A 17,600-nucleotide genomic window follows, 5' to 3' on the forward strand; every position below is an offset into this window, starting at 1 on the left:
ATAAGGCAAAAAATTCTATCAGAATGCCTAAAACAACATTTCTGATGTTTTAATGAGGTTTTAACAACATTTCTGAGGTATTTATTTCTAAAGTGGCAAATAAAAGATGATGATGATGATGATAAAAATCTAAAGTTCCCCGGGGGACCATCCTCCCAGACCCCCCACTTTGCTATGTACCTAACATCATTAACTTAAAACCACCAACTATTATTATTCATTTAAGAGGACTTCTATGTTAGAATGAAGAAAAGTGGGAAATGAAAATTTTTGACCGCCCTTCATATTTTGTATGCAATAAGATATTCAGAAGGAATATACAATATAATGCCCTTTTTAAAAGTTACAACCTTATTGTTGTCATGGCAACACCCATCGTTCGTTGGTGTCTCCAAACCTAATTTTTCACTCAGAACATGCTCTGAAATGTGAAAAAAGTAACTACAGACTACAGCTCAAGACTCGGACCAATTAGAACGTCATCATTCTAGTTCATTGTGATTTATCAGCCATTTTCTTATATTAAATTTACAACGACTAATTTGTCAATTAACTAAGTGCGTTTTCGGCCATTTTGGTTGATGGGTAAAACATGCCAGACGTTTCTTTTCATTTCTCCAAAAGTTTATCGGTTCCAGACCAGAACTATGCAGTCAGTTTACACAGATATTCTAGTTGCTTAAACTGTAAAGATCCCTTCGGGGCGGGCTCTTTTACATTTAAGGGAATTAAATGGACGAGCCTCAAAAATCTGGTTTTGCATATTTTGGCGAAATTAATATTTTGTCTTCTCACTGACAAAAACACTTGTAACACTGAAACTGCTTTCAGTCGCAAAGAAACTTATCGGTTGAGTCGTTTTCTAAGCCTTTAGCCTTTGTTTGTAAGAAATATCTATCAAAATAAAGCTTATTACACAAGAATTTCTCCAGTTCACCAATTGCCACAATGGCGGCGGTTGGTTCATCGAGCATTCATATTCAACACAAACTCAGTTGTACCTTTTTTGAGGATATGTTGCTGTATATACACCTTCAGTCACTGTTATCTGGCTAATTTCAGCATATCTGAACAAGTAATAGCAAGCTTAGCATCTTTAACTTCACTGAGAGGACTTGAGTCAGCAAGCCACGACAAGGAGCGTCAAGTTTTCATCTTGGATTGAACACATTTACGTTAATTTACTCCGGCCAGGATCTAGACGATGGCAACACTCGCTGTTTAAGAAGATATACTGTCTTGATGTTTTAGCTTAGCGAAAAATCACAATTTCGCGAGGTATTTTGTCTTCAGTATCTTCAGTTTGACTTCGATCGTTCAAAACCAAAGCGTATATTATTGGTCAGCGGTTTTGACTTTTAAAACAAGAAATGATACAATTAATTTTAATCTGCAAAACACTGTGTCCTCGGACGTTTTCCTTTAGTTGCTTTACGGCCTGCACTGAATTCTTTTGATGTTTAGTTTATTTATAGCAAGATTGGCAACGCAAACTATCTAAGCCTACTTCTTAGTCTTTTTTTGACCGCGTTCTGCGTTTATACAGAGACCGCACATATACAATTTGAAGGCGAGCACGTAAGCCTAAGCCAGTTGGAGCTGGGATGGGGGATGGCGAGGGGAGGAGGGGGGGGGGGCGATTTCACTATTATTATTACAACAATGAATCACTTCTAGCAACTAAACTAGAAAATAAACCGTTTCTCCTTGTAAGCTAAGCCCATTTGTTCAGATCATGAAAACAGATTAATTAAATCAGGCATTTTTTGGAGTCTGTCTTCCCTAACCCCGCAGTAGCCTAACATAATTTGATTATAATTCCAAAAATTTAACACAATAATTGTTGTTCGAATTTACTTGTTCTTTATGTAGAAGGCATGTTGTCTTGGTAATTCATATTGTTAAACTACTGTTACTATTATCCTTTAAACTCATTCAAGTACGGCGTCCAAAACGAAATGTTTTCAGTGATTTATCGTTTCTTCCCATCATTTCCCTTATGCGGTAACAGAACATTTCTTTTTTTCTTTCACTTGCAGCGCGCATCGTCAAATCAATAAGGTGATCAATGCGTTATTTCTGTAAAATAATCAGGTTTGATTTAACTCCTTGCAAACAACAAGGGGAACTTGGCAAATCCTTCGTCTTCCTGTTCCCTCTACATATCATTTTGATTGCGTCCTACCCTTTTTCTTTTAACTTCTTCGATGTTGCCCGCGTTGAAACAAGACGCTAGAGAGTAAGTGCCGTCGTGATATGCTTGTCAAGTTCCTCCAGCTCATCTTGGAAACCATAAAAGCAGCACAAAAAATGCGATCCTTCTGTGTTAAAAAAAGGTACTCCATCGTTATCAAATACCAAATAATCAAACAAATATTTTGTTTGTCTCAGCAAAGCAACTAGGAGGCAAGCGTGGCCGAGTGGTTTAGGGCGCTGGTGTTGTAATCCGGAGGTCACCGGTTCGAGGCCTGCCCTTGCCACTAGCTGGATTTGTTTCTCGGTTGTTCCGAGTACAAATCCTCGACCACGCTTTGTATATAGCCAACTGGTCTGCCTCCTGCCAGTTGGGATTTTTAACCTTGTTATGTTCATTTATAAATTATTTGTTTCCTCTGTTTCAGTGGCATGCCTGTAAACTAGCTATCTCGTTGAGATATGAAGCTAAGTGCATGACCACTATAAACACATATTATTTTTATTTATTATTTTATTTCCAGATGTGCTCACAATCAAAACCCACCAAAAAATCGTTTTACGTGTCAAAATCAAAATTGAAATGAGCGTTCGCGGCACATACTTACAATCGTCCGACATTGGCGCAGAAAACATTATAACAACATCAATGTACTTATCCATAGATACGTTGAAGAACTCAGCAAATCAACTAGGAGCTGCGCTCAAAAAGCCAAGATTCTTCCTTTCTCTCCAGAGTTTGGGACGGAAGACCTTCCTCTTTCCGTGATATCAGAATCGATCAGAACCTGGCCGATAGCCGTATTAAACGATCTTTACAACTGTATAACTGTAAAATAGACTATGTATTTCACCTTAATGAAGGTCACAATTCGAAAAACAAAAAGCCAGCCCGAATATGGAATAACGACAACTAAGGGACCGGTCATTATTTATCGCCTGGGGGGGGGGAGCGGAGGATTTTGGGGGGGATCACTTTAATTATAGATGAACAGAAGAGGGGATCAGTCGTAACTGAGAGCCCAAAAGGGGAGATCACTGAAGATTTTGGAAGGATTCAGATGCAGGACCACTCAAATCTGTTTGGATAATGCAAGTTTAAGAGCATACAAAATAAACGCGCCTTTTCTACTGGGGGATGATTGCATTTGCGGTCTCAATTTGTTCTAACACAACTTATTTATAAAACGGAAACTGTCATAATGAGGAATGTGCACATTTCAATTTATATCGAGAACGTTTCGTGTTAACACGTCTATATTTATCCTTAAAAACGTGCTTAGCTTATATTCATCTTTGAACATGACAGGTGAATTCTAAATTGTGAACCATAACTCCTGATAACTGAAACATTGTGAAATAGCATGTTTGTTTAACATGAAGCATTTGTCGCCTCTCCTGGGGGTCGATCCGCACTTTTGTAAACCCGTAGGAGCGGACTGAGGTTCCGTGTGCAGCGCAGTGATTCGTCTTTGTTTTTTTTTTTTCTAAATAGGCGACCTCATCGCCTTTGAATGCAACTCTTTATTATGCCTAAAATGAACTTATTAAATTTCTCACTCTGTAGAAAATATTCTCTTTGTTTGACTCCTCTATCTTACGACGAAACGCAGACACATAAATCTGTTGGCAATGCTGTTTAAGAGGTTATTCAAGTGAAAAATGAAGAAAAGTCTTTTTTTTGGCCATCGTAGTTTAACTAAAAAGTAACACGCAAACTGCGTTTGTCCGCACTGTTCATCAACGCAGTTTGCGTGTTATTATTAGAAGAAGAGCCTTTTCTTAAGAGATGCAGTAGCCCTTCTATAGGTATGTAAAAGGGGTTCCATTTTTTATCGAACGTATACGAAAGGGGTACCTTTTCTGTCAAAAGTGGCATATGAACGGGAAGGGCTTAAAAGTCTGGCGGAGCCTCTCCGTATAAAGTTTTTTCAAATGACTCCCAGCTACTCCCCCCTCAACCTCCCCGTTCAAAAATCGGCATGCCACGTAGTAATGTTAATTATCTGCACGAAGTTAAAACTGACACGCCACAATTCTGTCACAGGCTAGCTTGCAATACGGTGTTTTAGGGAACATGTTCGTTTAAAAAGCCGTCTTCTATTTAGTCAAAGTGGTAAAACAAAAACTACATCGTCTAACATCAGTCATCATGAAACGTCCCTAGTTAACAACACTGTTTACAAGTTGCTCTCGCAAAATTACAATTTCAGAACCAGGTTTTCAAATGCTTTATTAACTTTCTATCAATGCATAATTAGCAAGCATAAGGAAAAACAAGTGTTGATTTTTCCTCTTTTGTTGTATAAGCGATTTCGAATCCCTCAGCTACAGCCCTGCGACTACATCAAGCAAAATCAAATCTACTGCCTCATCAGGTTTCTTCACTCTGGTCACTGGTCAGGTGGGCAAATGAGATGTGGTTATGTTTCTGAAATTAAGTAAGAAGTACATTACGGATGGAATAACAGCTAACAGCTCCTATAATGTACTCTAGCTAATCCGACTGAAGTTACAGTTCAATCCCGATAACTCGAACCTTCAAGAGAAATCAAAAAAGCTTCGAGATATCGGGAGTTCGAGTCATCGAGTGTAAAATTAGAGGAGAGAAGGGGAGAAAGGAGTAGCGGGAGGTTCGAGTAACTGAGGGTTCGAGTTATCGGGATTCAACTGTATTTTTCTTAGCCAATCCGGTGTAAACGCAAAATTCATCTTTGCTTTACTTTCACGACATTTCCCGCCTGTAATTGTTAAAAAACATCGTGCTTCAATAATTCTTGGTTTGCGCGCGTCAAATTGTCCGCTAGATAAGAAAAAACTGTTTTCTTTTGTAGAATGTCTTAAAAAATTTGACAAACTAATTCGTCATGAGCGGTCCATCTTAATTGTCTGTTTTGCAAAATTCAGCCCACTAAGAAACCAATCAGAATGTTCCCTTTTCCTCGTCGATCAGTTTGCCATATAATGACGTTATAAAATGCCCGCCTTTTCCTTGTATCAAACCATTTGCAATACGGCACTATTTCGTTAAAAAAAAAAAAAAAAACAGATAGGCTGACCGTACGGTAGAGGGATTGAACTTGTATATTTTCTTCCAATATTTCATCAGGCACGGCCTGACTTCATCAGTTTTCCCTTTTTTAATTTGTTCGTATTTATACAATTTGCTGATCAGATCCACCTGGATCCGGTTCTTTGTATTGTCCGTTGGCCCTTTCCCAAGTTAAAAGTGTTCACTATTTCGTTACCTTAAAATAATTCACAATACGTTTCTATTTGGTTACCTTAACGCAAGTAAACCACAAGCACATCCGCCACTCCAACATTGTCTGTAAGGAAAGAAAGCTATAAGTCAGGCATGGGCAGGACGCCATGGAGTACAACCTCGTTAATTCCCAGGGCTTTTCCCTTGGTAATTTAGCCCTGGGAACGAGGCTGCATGGAGTAATGGGTTTCTGACATGGAATATGATCATCAAAGTCTTGTTCAGACGACAAAAACGAGAAAGACTATGTATGAACGAATTAAGCGCAAAACACTTGTACACATTGTGCCAACAAAGACAAAATTCCATACAAAACTGCTCTCACGTGACATGGTAAGAGATGGGCAATTTTATATTTTTTTGGGGGGGAGGGGGTTAGGCAGCTATCAAAAAATGCCTGCACAACAAAAGTAGACAAAACAATGAATACGAAGCAAGCCAAAGTTGGAGCTTAAGAATCTAAAGATAAAAAATATTGCACGAACACAAGATGCAAAAAATCTAAGCTCAGAAAAATTGCCAATTCCTGCCACTCCCCCCCCCCCCCCAAAAAAAAAAAGTAAGATAATATAAATAAACAAAATGGTCCATCATTAAGGTGCGAACTTGTGTTGTTTTACTTACTGTAATGGTTCCAGTTGGTGTAACCGGGCTTTTTGCTGTATAACACGACATTTTTGCGAGGAAGGTAGTGCTTCTCCCAGTCACAGTGTGGACCAGTGATCACCATCCAGCCGGCATCCGCAGGACATCCACCATAATTCCTGTTAATGAAGAAGTTACGACTGTGCAATCCTGCGATGGAAAAGACATTCCTGGGCTCGGTTTTGATGTTAAACCAGGAGCTGTAAACAAGTCTGGCGACCGAGAACCAGTTCAGCTTGTCTGATCCTTGGGCGTTGAATTTCAGCTCCTTGACTAACTTTCCTGCTGTGTACAGGGCGACCCTCGCCTGTTAAAATAGTAACAAAAATATTTTCACGCCATATATATGTCAAACGCATGTTGAGTTAAAACTCATCACTTTGTTTACCTTATTATAGGAAATTAACGTTTGTATTTGAAATTAACGCGACTTAAATGAACGCGAAGTGAAGGAAAAATTACTTCCCAATAAAGGAAATTAACGCCGCGAAAGAGGGGGTAACATTTCAAAATGAAGGAAATTGACGCGACGAACACAAAGGAAAAAAACTTGTTGAGACATCAGGAACAAGTTTACTTTAACACAAAGGAATCTCAGACCGCCTCGAGCGTTTTTCACAGTTTTATTGATCAGGCAGATTTCCACCCTGATGAAAATATGCCTTTTCCTAAGAGTCAAGACGACGCCTACTCTGGGACCCAAAGTCGCCGTAACTTTGGGCGACTTAAGGCGACTTTAGGCGATCTTAGCTCATTTTGTCCAAAATTACGGGCGATTATGGCGATTTAAGGCGATTTTGGGCGACTTTGGGCGATTTTGAGCGACTTTAGGCAATTTTAGGTGACCTTTTAGGCAATTTTAGGTGACCGACCTAAGTAGAGTTGTTGTATACATGTACATGGGAATCATCCTGGTACACCAAAAAGCATTGTTACAGAAAATATCTATACTTAGAGCGACTTTGGGCGACTTTAGGCGATTTTGGGTGATTTTGGGTTCCAGAGTAGGTCTAAGACGTCTGGACTGTATCGACAAATTGGGGCCAAAATAATGGAAATTAAGATCATGGAAATTAACGCTCTACTTAATAAACGGCGCGGAAATTAGCGTCAACAAAATAAACGCGACTTAAATTAACGCGAATTTTTGAAATTCGCGTTAATTTCCTATAATAAGGTAGTCTGTGATAACAGCCTTGACCAGACATTCTGTTACAGGATAAGCTATACACTTAAAGCACTCTTTATTAATTTTCCCGTGAGCTATCGTAAAATTCTTGTTAGAATTTATCCAAGCCAGCAACCATTATTAGACCACTGAGACTCCACAACCCTTTAAAAAATGCATTTTTTGTTTACCTCAGACGGGCCGAATTCACCCCAGTTCAAAACAATCCGGTTCTTGTAGTGGTCAAAGTGCTTCTTAGTGACGTCAAGTGCGGCCAGCACATTCTCAGAAGATGTATGAGGAGAGTTGTAAGTATCAAACACACTTCTGTCGACTCCAGTCACCGCCTTAAACACCATGGTCCAACCTAGTGATCAAAAGACATAACAACTATATTTAAAATGGGTAACATGTTCTAAAGATCCAAAAAGACTTGCAGAAGTGTTCTACTGAGTCACAACGAAGATGGTGTCTTTTCAATCAATCAGACAAAAAAAAACTGAAATTGTGTCATTTTCCACGCTTCGTACCCAGTTTACGTGTTCTCTCGCGCTTGCAATATGTAACATGTTTTCCCGCCCTTACATCATACACCTTTATTTACGTTCGGATTTGCAGAGCACTTATCAGCTAATGTCTCCGAGCATTTCACCAGTACACACAGTATAACCGGCAAAGACCAGACCACAACACCGGGAACTCCATGCCCAATTCTTAACAAAAAGTGTGTGGGTTCTTTAACGTCCCCTGCTGACCAGAACACGGAAGATGCATTAGATTGGACCTACGGTTTATTGTCCTTATCCGAGAAGACTGGAATATCTAACCGTTTGCAGATGTCATAGTAAAGGCAGCATATTCTCCTCAGTTATTTTTAAGACCCTGAGTGTTGGTCCGGTCTGGGACTCGAACCCGAGACCTCCCCTCACGGTAATCCGGCGCTCTGCCAACTGAGCTAACCGGTCGGCCCTTACCAACTACTTCAGATTTAGTTTCCCGCGCTTGCCACTCTGTTGCATGTTTTCCCGCGCTTGTTATGTTTTAAACGTTTTCCCGCCTTTATCAACTGTTTAAATGTTTTTTTGCGCTTGCCATGTTTTAATTTCCCGCGCTTTGCATTGATTACACTTCGTGTGGTTTATTACACACTGGCTATATTGAAGTTAAAATAAATCAAGATGTCGGATTTTCCTGATATGGGGAAGGGTCAAAATTGTTACCTTTGCCAGCGTTTAACACTGCACTTATTTGCCCCGCATTCAAAGCCACGTTATAAACTTGCATGGCGGTAATTCGTCCCTTGAAATACCGGCCATCACCGCCTTTTACACCCATTCGGACGTTTTCTTGAGTAGCAAGAGTCATGCCGGCTCCCAGATTTTGCTGCACGACTTGTTGCCCGTTCAACCACAGGCTTGCAATACCAGTGCTGTGGTCATAGGACGAACCAACGTGATGCCATTGGTTTAGCGGCAGACGCTCAGCCGTAAGCAAATGTGGTGTAGATTGGTAATTTCTGCGCACAAAACGAACGAACAGCTTTTCTGGTGAGACTATCCACATATGAATACCCCAGCCATCCGCTTTATAATTGAACAAAGGGCCGGCTGAATTCTGAAGATAGATCCAACATAGCATTGTGATGGAGTGTTGTGCGTCTAGCCCTCCGTTGTTTGGGAACTCGATATAACTGTTCGCTTGTCCTGCGAATTGGTACGAGCCACCGGCATTTCCGTCGGGACCAGCTGCTAGACTGACACCAACAGGGGTTCCCTGGGGTAGTCGATTCTTTATTTCCTTTGTTCCATACTTGCTATTCAAAGGATAGAAGGCTATTGGATCTGGAACATCGGCTACCAGAATGAACAAAAATAAAGAGCAAGAAACGATTGGGTACTCATAAATACGCCCAGTTCTTAAAGCGTTAAAATTCATGAGCAGGCCAAGCTGCAAATTATTAATTTAAGATATCTTTTCCTTAATTAAATTGCAACGTTATTTAATTAGTTTTTTTAATTATGTCAATAACAGAATTATTGAAAGCAATTGGTTTTAAGCATGCTTCATTTTTAACGAAATTGGAGTGCTCTCGAGCAGGCAAGGCGTCCAATAACAAAGTGCCTCACGAAAAAATTCGCGTGTTGTTGCACTCTATTGGGTTCCCTCTTGTGACTTAATCTTAAATCACTTTCACATACAAATCGTAGTAAGGATGGCGTCCCACAAGCCTAATAAAGCCAGGCCCTTCAAAGTTTCAATACTTTAAGTAAAATAAATCTGTATCTGATGCCAACCTCCTGCACCCATGTCACAGTAAACAGGAAAGGTTTTTCTGCTGTCTGTAAAAAAAAGAAGGAAAAAATATTATACTTTGTTAGTGTTAGTACCGAGGATTTAGTCAGGCACACCAAGCCAATATCTCCAGACAATGATGCCGGTTCTATACTCTTTAGTCTCACGCGTCTAGGACATAGCGAGGGCTTCTATTGGAGACCCTTGGGGACTTGTAACTTTTTGAGGTTAAAAATACAGTCTGCAACTCTCTCCTAATGGACACCTCTATAAGACGGACACCTCTATAAGATGGACACCTGGTGCTGGTCCCGTCCCTGCTGTTTTTCAGTCATTTTACTGTAACTAAACTTCCAATAAGATGAACACCTCTCTTAAATGGACAGTTGGAGCCGGTCCAGGCGGTGTCCGTTTTAGAGAGAGTCAACTGTAGCATTGTGCTATCGGTTAGGGTGTTCAATTAAAAAGTTTTACAGTTGAATGTTTTAGTTAGTTAGTTAGCTACTTGTGGCCAAAAAATTAATTTGATCCGAGGCGTTGCTCTTGGCCGGCTAGTATCGCTTAGTGATCATCCATAAAAGGGTCTACACTTGTCTACATTAGTTCTAATAATTGGTAAAAATGAATTTGTGCCACGCCTTCAGAAATGGATTTTTTGTACCATTTTTCCTAATTTTCGGACAAGCATCCCTATAATTTTAGTTTTGAAAATGAGTTAGCATGCAGTAAAGAAATGAACTGCATTTTGAACGGAGCCTAATCCAATCAGGAAAAAGGATAGAATAGAACACGTCCTAAAAAATCATCATCTGACACAAAACTTACCACCCAGCGTGATGTAATAAACTCCGTTAGCCGCCTGTTTTTCCTTAGCCTTGATGTCTTCGCATGAAAATCCAGGATTATTTCTTGAGCCGTATTCTCCTTCATACTGCAGAGCTTTCCATTCATGACCATTACACACCAGAACTTTTCCTGCATCGAACTTCAACTGGCCGGCGCTCTTGGCGTGACAATCGCAATTATGCTGACCAATTTTAAATATGTTGTAGTATGTTTCACCGAAGTCACATTCGGCCGGGTTATAAGCGGTCGTGAAGCACAGCGTGCTGGTCAGTACGATGCTGAAAACGGTCAGATATCCCATTTTAACCAATATCTGTTGAGAGAATGAACAGGCACGAGTTATTCAATGCTCAGATAGATCTCACATCCTTTCTTAGCAAAAAGGTACATTTTAACGTATAGGCTTAATAAAGAGCATGACCGGCAACAAAGGGTTTGGCAAACCCCACTGAAAAATCGTCTTGCTGGCCACAGAAACGCGAAAAATGTTTGAATTTCAAGAAAATTCGCAAAGAACATTTTAGACCCAGCATTTTGGGTCTAAAATCGGGCAGAGAGGAGGTTAAAACCATCAAAATAACTGAACGGTGGGAACGCCGAAGGTTAGAGGAAAATGCCGGGAGCCTGTCTTGCGTTTTCTGAAAACTTGTGGTCACTTTAAGCTGTGCATTAAAACAAACTATTGCCACGAAAAATACTCACGAGCTTCTCCGTGTCTAGCTGTGTCAATACTACTACTGAGAAGTTATAGTTAAATGGCGAAGAGAAGTTTTGACAAACACCCGCTTTATTAAATGCACTGTTTACTTAAAAACGTTCTTAAAATTATATTAGATATACTGTGAGCATTGTTTTTAACTTTTAATTTGTTAATTTTTATTGGACAAACTTTAATTTGTGTCAAATTTGTGTTAGACAAATTTGGTTTAAAAAAAAGAAAGTAATTAAAACCTCCACTGAGTGATTGAAACTAAGTAGTAATTTCCCATTAAAAAAATAGAAGAATTCAGTTTTAAAGAATAGGATAGCGAGCAGTGCCGAGGCCATACTGAAGAGCTGCGAGAAGTTTGGGCTCGATGTGAGGCTCATATACTACTCACGGTTTTCGCGTTTGCTCTACGGGAATTTGGAAGGATTAGAGACTGGAATCTCTTCCGGGGGGTGGGGCTTGCAATACTTTCAGTCGTTTTAACGCTGTAGAAAATGAATTACTTCGAGATAGAATCGGACCTTCAAATTGAGCTGGGATTAACATAAACAAAACTATTACAAAATAAAACAAGCTCTCCACGTTCAAATAAGTATATTTTAATTTGTAAACTAATCTCCTCTTTTGAATGATCGACCCCTTTTGGAATGAGCAATAAGGATTTTTTAAGTGGTCAGGTTGAAAACTAATTTATCTGTTTGGATTGGTTTTGAATTACCTTAAGGTTACTATTGTTAGCGGCTACTAATTTTAGCGATTTTAGCGAGTTGGGCCAAAATCGCTAAATTTAGCACTCGCTAAAATTTGTCTCGGTCAAATTTAATACGCGTTAAATTAATACCCCTGCCCGCTAGAGGAATACAAAATTAAATATAGTGGCCCTGTTCAAATATATGACAACGCGGCATCGTGGAGAATATGACTGATTTCCCTGAGGAGGACCCACTTTCTAACATTTGCAATTCACTTTGTTCTTTCTGACTATGATAATGTTCGTTCAATTTTAAGTGACTTTGCTCTATTACTCAACATTTATTTCCATCTTAGCTATAAATTAAAATTGTTTTTTTTAATTTTCAGAAAATCGCTAAATTTAATAGTCGCTAAATCTTGCTTAGAGAAAATCGCTGAAATTAGTAGTCGCTAAAAATAGTAACCTTAAGGTAAAACAATAAGCAATAATTGAAAATTCATTGAGTAGTTAGCCTGTATTGACTGCACACTTGGGTCACTAAATTGATCAGAAAGCATATAGCAAAAGAAAGTAAACAATTCAGAAAATCTCATAATACTGTTAATTAAACCTAAATAATTCATAAAAGCACAACAAAAATGAAAGTGATCTCATCTATCTGCCAAAAGTTAATGTAATAGGGTTAGGAAAAGCGGACTGGTTAAACTATCCGAGGCAAAGTGTTAAACTTGATTTTAAGAACAATAGAAATATGCAAATTGTTATAATACTGGAATCATTAATTGCAATATCTCAGAAAAAAAAACAATTAATTTTTTAATTTGTTAAATTTCATAAAACAATTAGGTGTTTGTTCTGCTTACTGATTAATCTTTATTTTCAATTTCAGTTGAATGCATTTATGAGGGCCAAATATGGTCATGGTTTCAAGGTGATGGGGTTGAAGCAAAGGCGTGGGGAGTGTTGCCTCTTGTCACCTTCAGTTGCTGACACATATTCCTAGAGCAGAATTATTAGATACAATGCTACAGACTACGAGAAGTCCCTCTTTATTTCTAAGTCCTTCGAGGGTGAAACATAAAAGGAGTGCAAATGGAAAAATCTGCGGGAGAGACGCGCAAAAAAAGGGGGGCCACCATCAAAGCCATAGAGTTTGAAATTGAATTATAAGTTGCTCTTACAACGCAAAAATATGATTGGCTAATACTCGTGCCGCTAACAACAAGTTATCAACACGTTCTCGGAACTCAAGTGTTCGGCAAGGCTTTTTGAGTCTAATGCTTGCGTGCGCTTTGCGCATGCGCATTAGACTCTTTGTTATATGAAAAAAGCTGTTAGCAATCCCAAGGGAATGGTTCGGGATCGATAATCGTTCGCTGTAATGTAGAAAACAATGATCAGCTGCAAGAACGGACTCCGTACGGACACGCACGATTAGTTTCAATTAAAAACAGCCAATCAGCGACACGTGTTCCCACGCATAATTAAAAGTTCTTTCTCAAGTCACGATTATTCAACACTTGAACAGGACGTAATAATTTTCCAGTTAAGACATTTGTAAGCTTTTTGTGAAAATAAATCTTCGTTTTCAGTTCAGTTAAGCACTTGTGTTTTCGTCTTGCTTAAAAAGCAAGACGTCTTTGAGAAAAAATATTTCGACGGCGACTCGCGTTTATTTACACAATGCGACCAAATATTTATTTTGTTTTAAAAAATAGAAAACTTTACCTCGTATTTTGTATTTAAGTCATTCGAATTTTGACCAATTTTTTCTTTACAGTGCAAACAAAAACCTTCAAAAATAAAAGATGTACATGGATAAATGTAAATCAAGTTACGCGACTAAATCAAAATGCGTTTGTTTGGCCGCTTTGCAGTATTACACTGTCCCGGCCTTTGCCATACACTGAAATCGAATTTCATGCTTTTACGACTCTCAGAGATCTTAAGTTCTTCTTACAGCTAGAAAAATCATAAAATGGTTACATTGATATGGAAGTGATGATTCGCGAAATTTGTACATCATGATAAACAGTCTTCGCTCCTGTGTATGGTAGCTCGATAATAATTGCCTAGTTTCCAGCGTTCAAAAGGTCATCATTATATTGACGTGAGCATTTACACCCGTTTTTAGGAAAATCTGTCACTAAGTGCTTACAGTACAATGGAGTAACAGTCACTATTTCAAGTGCTTTTATTGCAAAATCTGTTTCAAGAGTCATCATCAAAATGGTGAAAAATCTGAAAGAAAACGATGTGAAGTTCTTCAACCCTTGTTGTAATGAACATGCTTTTTGCGACTTTTTTTGCTTGTTTACAAGCGAAAATAGGAGAATAGCAGTTATGTGGGGCAAAATTTGGAACATTCTTGTCTACTCTCAAGAGACTTTTTTAATTTCTCAAGGGAATATTTTAATTTCTCAAGGGATTACTTTCCGCTGTGGGTGATCACGCGATCTCGTGGAAAAAACGTGACTTGTCACATTTACAAACGTTATATAACAATGTTAAAAGTGACATGTCAGCTTTCTTATCTCAACGCACGTGTGTCTGAAAGGCGATCTATAAAAAGCGTCGCACAAACAATGGATTGCGTAACTAAAACACGAATAAATAGCCACTAGCACTTACATCGTTTAAAAATTACAAACGTCAAAAATAAACCATACCAAAAAACTTGCTCTTTTCAAAGATATTATTGAAGTTAAAACAAATGCAAGAGATGAGGGCTTCTTTTAAGGCTTCTTTTTTAGGCCAAATTTGGTCGCTACAAGCGCCCATTCTATTTCGTCATCAGCCTAGGTCGTTAGGGACGTGACCTCGCGTTGACAGCAATGTTGCATGAATCGGCTTTACAACATGCGATCGTATCTACGCAGTTCGAGTGGAATTCCAGTCAAAGACAGCAAAATTCCTTCGTATTTCATCTTCAAATATAATTCGATAGCATTCACTGTATATATGGCTTTTGTTTAATCCTTCTTAAGCCCACGAAGAAGCTGTCTTGATATCCGACCCTCGCATAGACTGTCCACAGCCCTCTATTTTTCGTGTTTTTCGATCGATGAGCGCTCGGTGAGAACGGCGAGAGACCTGGACGCCAGCACAAAACAGAAGAAGCAAGAGGGTGGGGGCGGGGAGCGAAAAAACGCCTGACTCGTCCCCAGTCGTCTTCATACAGCACGCGGCAAATATACAGCGGAGGGAGAGATTGCCGCGTGCTATATGAAGACGACTGGGGACGAGTCAGAAAAAACGCAGCTTGAGTGTATCGATTTGTTTACGCAATGTTTTCTCCGACAGTAGTCGGAAATATCCGTATTTTTTCGTGCTCTTTCGTGGAGCAATCGTAACGATACGGCCTTGAACACATTGAACAGCGGTCTACCTATAACAATTCAAATATGGCGTCACAAAAACAAAGCGTCGAACGCATATTTTGCTGTTTCATTTGCTAATTTCGCTGCCGTAATCGACTGCCTCGAAAGGTCCTTGCAATTTTAAAGTATAGAATTGTCAGATCTCGGTGAAATTTGCACTGTTTATTTGTGTAATGTTAAGGAATATGTGTATAAATACCCGGCGCTGACGAGCCATTTTTGACAAAATTATATGGCTGCATTTCCTCCGCGAAGATAGGAAATTGTTAAACTAAACTACAAAGCAACCGTAATGATAAGTTCGAAGAACAATGCACAGGATAAACCTTCGACTCATACTTCATGCAAAAAAAGTCGGTATCTCGAAGAGACTTTAATTGTAAATCGTCACGCAATCTTGTCCAAATGTTTAATCGTTTCTGCTTTTACGGACAATACGGAAGAAGTAACATCAACTCCTGTTCATACTTTAAATTTTGTGAAGCATATAACATTTATGACTGTTTCGTTTTCATCCATAATCATCCACGATGCCCCTAGCTTGCTATAAGCATTTTAAATTAAACTCCCGAACACAAACCTCTAACCAATTTTAACCGGCTTACGAAAACCGCGCAATCTGTATCACTATGCCATACGGCATTAGACTCATGTCACCCTTGGTGACCTATTTTTATTTTACGATGGCTGACGTCCTCGAGGAATATTTGCAGTCCCTTTTAGTCACCCACCTCGCCCCCAGATTTTTTTACAGCCATTTTATTCATTTTATTAATACTCGCGCTCTTTCCTCGCTTCACGCTCGACGGCATAAGAAAAGGAAGCCTGCTCGTATTGTAAGGCAATTCTATGCTGATGACTCCTGATAAAGAACGAAACAGCTGCCAATCCATGGGGTAATTGGCTGGGCGCACGCATGTTTTGGCATACCGTAAAATTCTGGTTATAAGCCCCCCGCTTATAACCCCCCCCCCCCCCCGCTTTATAGACCCATCTACCTGAAATAAAAAAAATGCATTCGATTATAAGCCCCCCCCCCGGATGTAAGCCCCTCCCTGCCGGATGACAGTACTGAACAGGGCTAACTGTTGCTTTATTGTGCGTTTTTAACTAAACAACTTATTTCGATCAACACTCCAGTGGCTCGTCTCAAAACGTTTTTTTTTTATTCCGCTTATAAGCTCTCCCGGATATAAGCCCCTCCGCTTATAAGCCCACACAAAGTCGTATAAGCCCAGCGCTTATAACCGGAATTTTACGGTCTTTGTATATTTAAACCTGAATTTCAGGCGTCTTCTCAGTTGTCTTTTCTGCTCGTCTAAGGAAAAAGCGATATTAAATATAATTTTTTAATGTGTTGGAGTGCCGGTAGTAGGCAATACTGCCGATACACCAAATCCCCTAGGATATACACCTTGTTAACGGAAATTTGGGAGGGTCCCACGGGGCAAAGAAAAATCTCTGACCCTGGTGGGATTTGAACCCACGACCTCCGGATTAGATCTACGGACGCTGCCCCGCTTTCTTTGCCCCGTGGGACCCTCCCAAATTTCCGTTAACAGGGTGTATATCCTAGGGGATTTGGTGTATCGGCAGTATTGCCTACTACCGGCACTCCAACGCATTAAAAAAATATATATTTAATATCCTATTTACACGGGTGCCACGCGGTCCTATGTATATCTGAGGAAAAAGCGACCAAGAACACGGGCTGTATATTTTAATATGACATGGTTTGAATAGATTGATTGCAACTTGCCTTCAATGTCAGATTCAATTCAATCCTTCGATGATTAATCTTTTTATTCGTTTATAATGTTTCAGTGTAGTAAGGGCCAAATCGCACTAGCGGACAAGTTTTAAATGTCATGACATTTTTGACAAAAACAAAATTGTCGCGACAAGTCAGAGACATCTTGAAGAGAACATAAGGTGAAATTATTAGTACAATAGCTTTGCACGTGCTTCTGGCATCCCTGTACATTTCTCAGCACGGCCGTCTTGGGCAAACATTTAATATGCAGTACCACGCGGTAAAAAAATTCTAAAAAAAATTTGCATTTAGAGCACGCGTGTTCTCATGCAGTGGAATAATGAGTCGTCTCAAGATAACTTTTTCTTTTCTCATTCTTACATTGGGCAAATACTTCGCTTATAAACATGCCTTTCCTATCGCGGAAAGATTTTGCGGCTGAATTATGATAGTGAGAGCCACATCACGGTGCATACCATCGCAAAAATTTTGGTGTGCGTGTTGTTATTAGGTCCAGTTTGGGCCAAACACAATAGCCAATCAACAACGTATTGTTATCTGGCACTACGAGGGCATGGGAATGCGACTTGTCATGAAATGTCCTGCCTCGAGGCAGGACTTCGGCCCCTTTGATGATTTGTCCGTTTTGACAAAA

General features: G+C 39.5%; 1 protein-coding gene across 1 annotated transcript; it reads right to left on the reverse strand.

Moving 5' to 3' along the window:
- Positions 1–4,409: 4,409 nt before the first annotated feature.
- LOC144636756 (uncharacterized) lies at positions 4,410–11,179 on the reverse strand. Its single transcript, XM_078495952.1, has 8 exons — positions 11,112–11,179; positions 10,389–10,722; positions 9,566–9,610; positions 8,492–9,124; positions 7,463–7,638; positions 6,083–6,410; positions 5,478–5,522; positions 4,410–4,624 (listed from the first exon to the last, which is right to left on the reverse strand). Exons 2-7 carry the CDS (start codon positions 10,708–10,710, stop codon positions 5,479–5,481), a joined length of 1,548 nt encoding a protein of 515 aa, XP_078352078.1. The 5' UTR covers positions 10,711–10,722; positions 11,112–11,179; the 3' UTR covers positions 4,410–4,624; position 5,478.
- Between the last annotated feature and the right edge of the window lie 6,421 nt (positions 11,180–17,600).

The sequence above is a fragment of the Oculina patagonica genome, chromosome 13 (assembly GCF_052425735.1).
Source record: "Oculina patagonica isolate OP01 chromosome 13, crgOcupat, whole genome shotgun sequence".
NCBI classification, from domain to species: Eukaryota; Metazoa; Cnidaria; class Anthozoa; order Scleractinia; family Oculinidae; genus Oculina; species Oculina patagonica.